Raw genomic sequence first — 9298 nt, forward strand, 5'->3', positions numbered from 1 at the left:
GAAAAAAATTTGTGACAGAGATCACATTTGTATGGTTTCTCTCCAGTATGAGTCTTTGAATGTGTTTTACAATCTACTTTACGGATAAAAGATTTGTTACAGTGGTCACATTTGTATGGTTTCTCACCAGTATGAGTCTTCAAATGTGCCTTACAACAATCTTTACTGGAAAAAAATTTGTGACAGATATCACATTTGTATGGTTTCTCTCCAGTATGGACCACCATATGACGCTTAGCATAAAATTTTCTTGTAAAATGTTTATTGCAAATATCACATTTGTAAGGTTTCTCTCCAGTATGAGTGAATATATGAGCTTTAAGAACGTGTTTTTGTGTAAAGCATTTGTGGCAAATATCACATTTGTGCTGTTTCTCTTCTGGTTGAGTCCTTAAATGTTTATTACAACTTGCTTTACAGGTTATAGAACCATTACATTGTTCACATTGATTCGGCTTCGGCCCAGAATGAGTTGTTTTATGACGCCTAAGGTGGTGTTTATTCGTATAACATTTAGCGCAAATATCACACTTGTGCGGTCGTGTATCTATATTCAATCCATTAGATGTGTTCTGCACACAACTTTCTTGTACTAAATTAACAGGCTGCAACACCACAGGTCCTACGACCAATTCTTCCTTGATTTCATGACCTGCATACAGATCAAGCTTCTCCGTAATGTGTTCTTCTCCATCACCAAGTGGCTCTAGTTTAATGTGGACATTGATAGGTAAACCCACTGGGTTGTTTTCTGATTCGCTTGCCTCCTCCTTAACTTTCATAATGTTTTTGTTTTGTAAGTCTGTGTACGACATTGCCAATTGATAAAGTACTTGAAAGGAGTTCCAATATTAATCACTAACGTGATTTTATCATCGTACCGACCGACCGACGTCAATCCGTAACTCCGCAACAAAAACAATGACCGCTCTAGTGATGGGCTGGGCGTTAGATAATAAAAAAAAATCGATTTGTTCGATTGTAAATAATTATAATCCAATTAATTAGATTCTTGAATTGACATCAATGAGATCAAGTTAAAATGAAATAATGTTTTTTTTCTCAACACAAGAAATCCCTTAGTTACAATAGTCTCAAATGTAATTATTAAAATGTATGTACGTCAAGAGCAGGTCAAGCTTGACACTTTGAACTCGTTTTTATCGTAAGCGGCATAGACTTGGATTTAAATCTTAAGTGTCAAGCTTGACGTGCTCTTGACCCTGGGGGTCTACTCTCGACCTCCGTCTGACATCCGTCCGAAATAATTACTGTCAAATAAGTAATATTCGACAAAATCAAAAGACAAGTATCAAGTATGAAGCTTCATTTGCATCACGTGATATTAGTAGGCCACAACAACGTCGTAACTTTCACAATCTATCGATAAAACTATCGACAAGAACTATTTAAAAGTTTAATAAGCAATGTGTCAGAAGTTGAAATGTCATTTCACTCACTCCGTCTTCAAAAAAAGACAGACTATAATTTACTATAATTTCACTTTTTAATTATACAGGCTGTATATATTTGAAAGTGAGACATATTCATATATGTCATAGTAAATCATGTTACAACTTAACATAGACTAAAATAAAATTAGGATATGGGATAGAACAAAAAATAAATCAACAAATGTGTTTGGAAGTGTACATAGGAATAAACCGATTCCCTTTACGCTTGATTTCGAGTGCAATGGAAATACTACCAAGCGAGCGCCGGCTGAGACAGCAACAATAACAATGATTTCACATTTACTAGCTTATGTTAATTATTTTTTACTTGAACTATCATCGAAATGTTTTACGTACTAAAAAAGATAAGTCTATGATTTAGTAACTATTTATCATTTAACAAGAACTGAGGTTTTTGGCGTAGTTAAAGATATGAAATCAAATTATTTACAATGATTGATTTTTTAGTTATTTACAGTTTATTTACACTTACGTGGTACGGGATCAAGTGTTCAAAATGTCCACCGTTTTTCACAATGCATAGTCTAGCACGGCATGGTAAATTTTGTTTTAAATTGTACAACACAAACACATTTTGTCTCACAGTATAAAATGCTGAGATAATCCTCTCGCGCAACACTTCGACACTGTTCACCTCCTCAGCGTGAACTCCGATTTGGGAACATTTCAATAGCTTGCCTCACACTATAACCATTTATTGCGTAAAGTCTCACCATCGCAGTCAATTCGACGTTAGAATAAATATCTACTTTGCGGCGATCGGGCGAGCGGAAGTACAAATAATTTACGAGTCTTCGTTAGATCAAGGTTGCGCGTGCACTGTCTGAAGTTGCAAACAGCAATTTCACGTATGCGCCCGCGCCCCCACTCCCGACCTGTGCTTTGTTTTTCGCCGCCGTCCCGCCACCCGCCGCTGCGTCGAAGCAATAATAGTGATGTGCATAGATTTCGATAACTAATGTTGTTCTCAAGTAGTAGTCGATAAAAAAAATTAAAAAAATATTTTTTTGTAAAGTTTAAGTTCATAGTTTATTATTTCTTTGGGTTCAGAATCAGGAATATTATTTAATGTTTCGCTTTCAAATATACAGCCTGTATATCGATTGTGAATCGAAATTAGCGATGGGATGGGTTCCATTTTTTTCAACTCGAGTTACTCGATAATGTGATTGCCAACTCGAGTTGAATCGACTCGTTGTCTGGCAGAGCAACCGCGAGTCGTGAGTAGAACTCGAACTCGAACCAACGATTCACCGATAGAAGTGGGAGTTTAAACGAAAAGCACTTAAAAAAGTCTGCTTTTTAAAATAAGCGCATAAGCACGCTTTTTATTTTAAGCGTAAGCGTTGACCACTGGTCAGTTCTATCGATACTCAACAATTTCATTTTTTACAACGTGCCTAAGTTTCAAGTAGCGCCATTACATTAATTCAACATAACGTTGCAAGCTTATTGACACATAAAGTCTATGCGCTTAAACGTTTTTCTAAACGACTTTTTAAGCGTCAAACTAAAAAGCGTTAGTGAAAAGCGCTTTTACAAGCACGCTTTTCTAAACGTACGTTTTAACGTTAAAAAAATAAGCAGTTTTTCCATTTCAACGGTTAACTACAATAGTTAAACAACTTATGTTTTTAACTAAACGTTTTCTAAACGATTTTGTTAGCTTCAAACTAAAAAGCGTTTAAGTGAAAAAGTGTTTAAAAAAAGCATATCGTTTAAACGTAAAAAAAAATAATTTCTCATCTCTATTCACAGAGATGAGCACGATCGGGCTGTCCGACCGCGACTCGAGCGTGCTCCGAAGGTTGCCGAACCGACCGAGTGAGAACGAATAGCCGACGCGCTGTATGAATGAAGTATTCGACTCGGTGCGGCGGGAACCGCACCGAGCTAGCTGGAGTTCGCAGAAAGTAGCTCCCAGTTGGCTCGTTGTGGGAGTAACTCGAGTTAAATAGCTCGACTCGCCCATCGCTCGCGACTCGAGCGTGTTCCGAAGGTTACCGAACGAGTAGCACAGACCCGTCCCCGTCGTCCCACGAGTGCGGCGCTGCGGGTGACACCGCGCCACACACCCTAGAGGTGTGCAGCCGGTGCGATGAGCAGCGCCGTAATCTGACGGGGACGATAGGGCGGGACCTCTCGCTGCCGGGCGTGGTTGCCGCCATGCTCGGTAGCGAGGAGTTCTGGGAGGCCGTGGCCTCCTCTTGCGGAGAGGTTATGTCACAAAAGGAGGCAGCGGGGCGGGTGCGCGAGGACGCGGCGGACGCACACCCGTTTCGGCGCAGACGTATGAGGAGAAGGTGAAGGCAGTTCGCTGCTCGCCTGAACCCTGGTGAGGCCAGCGGGCTCTGGACAGGGACTCCGAAGCCTGCATTGCACGGCCTCACTCGTCAGGGGGGCGGATCGGAGGACAACTGACCTGCCCCTCCGTTGGCGCGGGAGCCCGTGGTGAATGCGCACCGACCCCACGGCGCCAACTCAACCGGGCGGCGAGAGGTAAACCCGGGGGGTTTTAGTGGGGTAGGCCCTCCAATCTGGAGGGAGAGTCCCCACATAACCCGTGAGTCTCCCTGGGCTCAAGGGTATCTATAAAGATTTCCCCCCAGTAAAAAAAGGGGGTACCGTCAACACACCTGGTGAGGAATCCCTTAGATTGTCCAATGCACAGTTTAACTCAGCAAATGTGAATATGTCCTCCATTCTATCCGGTAAGCTTCTCGACGTAGGGAATTTTCAAAGGATCGGCAATGTTAGGAGTAGGATTATTAGTCGATGACGTTGATCTTCAGAAACATATGACCTTTTTCCATACTAGTGATGCGGGGGAACGTGGAGAAAGAGACTAACAGAATCTCTGCCATCCCAAGGCTTTCTTTTTGGCGAGCAATCTTTTAGTACGTTCGATGTTTTTTGGAAAGTTATATAGTTTACAGACTTTACTGCAGGTTGGACATTAATAATCTCCCCAAGGTCTCGTATGATGGAGTAAGTCTTGCATATGCTGAAAACACAAAGAACCTGGGTCTGATAATCGACCGTACACTGTCCTGGAGACCACAGGGAAATGAGGTTAGTCGACGCATGCACTTTTCCTATCATTCTCTCAAGCGGCTTCAATTCTTCTTACCGTTCAACACCAAGGTTATGCTTGCTCAGTCCCTACTACTCCCTCTTCTCGACTATGCCGATGTTTGTTATTTAGATGTTACTGAGGAGCTGCTTAACAAACAAGAGCGCCTACAAAATCTGGCAATCCGTTTCATATTCGGTTTACGTAAATATGACCATATCTCTGAATTTCGGACTAAATTGAAATGGCTCCCAATCCGACTTCGCCGAGATATGCACGTTCTTTGTCTACTTTATAAAATTTTAAATTACCCCCAGCTTCCTCATTATCTGTTTTCCCGTTTTTCCCCCTTATCCCCCAATTCCCGCCCAAAACGTACCTGTGACACTAGAACACTTTTATATCCCCAATCCAACTCCAAATTCTTTCACAATTCTTTTACCGTAAGTGCAGCTCGTATGTGGAATAAACTACCTGCTAGCATTCGTGATAGTCCATCGGTGGCATCTTTCAAACACAAATTAAAAGAGCACTTCCTGTCGAACGCGTTAGATAGTTTATAGGTAACATATTTGTAAACAAATGATCTGTTATTATAATATATATTCTGCTTATGTATGTATTTATGTATATAAAGTTCATTTATGTGCATATGTCTGTCGTATGTATATTATTATCATTTATATTTTATTTACATTTGAATTTAAATTTTGTTGTACATTAATTAGTCCCGCAGACTTCATTTTTGCACCACGGCTAGGGTTGGCTGGAAAAGATCTCTTATAGAGATAAGCTCACCTTTGTATATGTCCATTGTAACGTGTGTTTCATGTGTCTTTTCTTTGTACAATAAAGAATATATTATAGTTGTCCATATTGAGATCAGCAGCATAGATATTCTCGACTAAATTTCGCTCGCGAACACTGGCAGTGTATTCCGCATCCCATCACGGAGGAGAAGAAAGCTTACCATTAGCTGAATCTTTATATGAGAAAGAAAGTTATAGGCTGGAATTATCATGTATTGCTCGTGTATAATGAGGCGCGTTTGGCTCACAGGACATGGTTAATGCACGGTTCTCCTTCTTGTGGCCCTGTGTATGACGACATGTATAATAAAAGAAAAGCGTTTAAAAATAAATTAAAATGGTGTCAGCGAAATCAAGAAAAAATAAATATGATATTATAGCCTCGCACAGATCTAAAGGAAATTTTAGTCAATTTTGGAAAGACACTAACAAACTAAATTTTAAACAAAGTAGACCTATTACAGTTAGCGGCCGTCATACTGGAGAAGATATTGCTAATGTGTTCATGTCGCAATTTAATGTGGAGAATTCATTGAGATCTTTACCACCCGTTGGTGACGGCGCTTCTGGCTGTCGTGACCAGGGTGGTGGAAACGAAATTACACTTTAAACCAGAACAAATCTGGAACTGTATACGTAAAATGAAACGTGGTAAATCGCCTGGTCACGACAGTTTAAGTATTGAACACATCCTTTATGGTGGGCCGCTACTGCATGAATACATAGCTATACTTTTTAATAGTTGCATTTCAAACAGTTATTTGCCTGCTGATTTCATGCGAACGAATGTTGTTCCTATAGTCAAGAACAGGACCAGTGATCTGAGCAATCCCTCAAACTACCGACCCATCTCTCTCGCAACAATACTTTCAAAAGTACTAGAACGACTAATACATCCATCTATTACGGAAGCTGTAAAATTAAATGAAGCGCAGTTTGGATTTCGGCCCGGTCTCTCAACAGACATGGCTATATATTGCCTAAAAAATACCATAAAGCATTACTTAAAAAGAAAAACAACTGTGTATGGCTGCTTTCTCGACCTAAGCCGTGCTTTTGACACCATAAACTACCAGCTACTATGGTCAAAAATGATGAAAGCTGGTGTGCCAAGTAGTGTAACATGTCTGTTGAGATACTGGTACGGGAATCAAATTAACGTGGTACGCTGGGAAGATGCGTTCTCTGAGGAATACAGGATGGTCTGCGGGGTTAGGCAGGGCGGGCTGACGTCACCGGTCTTGTTTAACCTTTATGTTAATGACCTGATGGAGGAACTTAGCAGTGCAAGAGTCGGTTGTCACGTCGCTGGAGAATGTTCAAACAACTTCAGCTACGCTGACGATATGGCATTGTTAAGTCCCTCTATTAGTGGAATGAGAAAACTGATTGCCATATGTGAGCGGTATGCTGTTTCTCATGGTCTTCATTACAACGTGAAAAAGACAGAAGTTATGATATTCAAATATGACAAAGGGCCTGAGATTGTTGCACCCGTTACATTACTTGGGTCAACATTAAAAGTGGTATCTACTTTCAAATATCTAGGACACATTATTACCGATAGACTCACGGATAATGAGGACCTTGAGAGGCAGCGCCGAGCCATCTCTGTAAAGAGCAATATGCTGGCACGGCGGTTTGCGCGCTGCTCAGACCAGGTAAAGGTCACCCTGTTCCGGCATACTGTCAGGCGTTTCTTACCAGTCAGCTGTGGTATAGCTACACTAAACGGTCATTCGGCATGTTACGGGTGCAGTATAATAACGCATTTCGTACCATGTTGGGTTTGTCATGGCGTTGCAGCGCATCTGGTATGTTTGCCCTGAACAGGGTGGACGATTTTTACGCTTTAATGAGAAAACGAAAATGGTCTTTTGCTGAGAGGCTAAAGAACTCGAAAAACTTATTGGTGCAAGTCATTTTTTCGCAATGCTATTGTTGTTTTTAGGCGTTTTTGTAATTATTATTATTATTTTACAGTTTTAATCCTAGTGTAATTTTTGTAATCTAATTTTTAAATTTAATTATAATATGTAATTTTGTAAATTAATGGGATTTATGCCTAAATAAATAAATTTATTATTATTATTATTATTATTATTTAACGGGGATAGATTTATCTGCTGCTGTAGAAAGAGTGCCTACGAATTTATCATATAGATCCAAGAAGTTATCAGAATTAACATCTGGTAAATTTGATAATTCTTCTTCGAGAACAGAGGAGAAATTGTCCCAGTCCGCTTTCTCCAATCGATATTTTAAAAGGGGAGCAATGTCCCTGGGAGGGAGGGGGGAATGATGGAGAACTGTTACAATTGGGAAGTGATCACTGCCTTATGAGTTAGGGAGCACTTCCCAATTGAAAAGTGGGGCCATTGAGGACGAAGCCAGACTTAGGTCAACGGCACTAGGGTTTTGGATAGGTGAGACTCTGCGAGTGACTGAACCATCATTTAAGACGCAGACGTTAATATCATCCAGGAAAACTAAGAAGAATGGAGATAAGGAGTCACAGCAGTGAGAGCCCCACATGGTATGTTTACAGTTAAAATCTCCCAGAATGATAAGAGGGCCATTTATTGGGGCAAGGAGGATTTTTAATTCCATTATCAATTCTAGGGAAGGGTGTGAGATATAAACAGATATGAAGGAAATAATCATTGCTCTGGCAGCGACAACATACAGGCCATGGCTGTGTGGGGGGATAGGGATCTCATTGTAGGAGATAGGTCTACTGATGAATAAAGAATAGCCAGCACATTCATCATTCCTGTCATCCCGAAGACATGAGGAGCCAGGTAACCTAAAGTGGCGCCCTGGCCGAAGCCATATCTCCGAGATGGCAAAAACAACAGGGGCGTGTCTATTGATTAAATATAAAATTTCTTGCTTTTTATTTTTGATGTTTCTACAATTCCATTGGAGGAAACTGGGGTCCATTATAAGGTTTATTTTTAAACGTGGTTATCAACTGATTGAGCAGGGTCAAAACATAAGGAGGAATAATATCTGATAATTTTTCTAGGATGTTTACTAAAGTAGCAGTGAGTAGTTCGGCCAAGCTAGTATTAGGTGATAGTGAGTCGGGTTCTTCAGGTCTCTTTAAGAAATTACCATTCGGGAGTAAATATCGGGGTCGCAGTCAGACTCTGGTGGGCCTGGACGTCATAGGAGGGGCTCAATTGTGGTCGTAACTGGCGAGTTACATGCACAAGTTTTTCTTTAAGAAGTCTGAGATGTAGGTGAGGACGATACATTTTTTGGGGACTGGCAATTGGGTCGGGGGATCTGTGGGGTCTGAGTGGGCCTGATAGAATCTGAATAAGAAAGTCTCACACGTCTGAAACGTTTCGATGCCTCTGAGTAGGGGATGTTCTCTTCAGACATAACAATATTTATGGATTTTTGACGTGAATGCTCAAAGTCAGTAGCCTTATGTTTTCCTAGACACAGGAAACAAGATACATTACAGTCAGCTACATCACAAGAATCACCTGCGTGATTTTCAGAGCATTTATAGCATTGAGGTTTTGGGCGGCAGTCCTTACTTACGTGACCAAACCGGCAGCAATTAAGGCATTTAATCGTAGGTAATTGATAAATCTCGACTGGGAGAGACATATTAATACAATATACTCTGCCAGGACGTACCTGGCCAACAAAAGTTAAAACGACACTTGATGTCGCGGTCCATTCACTTACACCATCAGTAGTAACTTTTCTTGATAGGCATCTGGCTCTGATAACTGAACCGCATGTGTTGGGAGATTTCAAGGAGGACACAAATTCTTCCATTGACCAGTCTTTAGGGACATGACGAACTATTCCCATACGTGATACCTGGTATCTTGGAATGTTAGCAGTAAGTTTATACTTATTTAGGAACTCACCGTCTAGAAACAGGTTTGCATCTTCTGCAGTCTTGAATTCTACGCACA

At 40.7% G+C, this 9298-nt stretch overlaps 1 protein-coding gene across 1 annotated transcript in view; it reads right to left on the reverse strand.

The window, feature by feature from the left end:
• The window catches only part of LOC113227837 (zinc finger protein 436-like), a 10800-nt gene extending 9915 nt beyond the window's left edge, over window positions 1–885 (reverse strand). Inside the window, exon 1 of the mRNA XM_026460879.1 lies at window positions 26–885. Coding sequence (XP_026316664.1) covers window positions 26–815 — 790 coding nt within the window. The 5' untranslated portion in view covers window positions 816–885. The remainder of the gene's footprint in view (window positions 1–25) is intronic.
• Between the last annotated feature and the right edge of the window lie 8413 nt (window positions 886–9298).

The sequence above is a fragment of the Hyposmocoma kahamanoa genome, unplaced genomic scaffold, assembly GCF_003589595.1.
Source record: "Hyposmocoma kahamanoa isolate Upper Pololo Valley unplaced genomic scaffold, ASM358959v1 218, whole genome shotgun sequence".
NCBI classification, from domain to species: Eukaryota; Metazoa; Arthropoda; class Insecta; order Lepidoptera; family Cosmopterigidae; genus Hyposmocoma; species Hyposmocoma kahamanoa.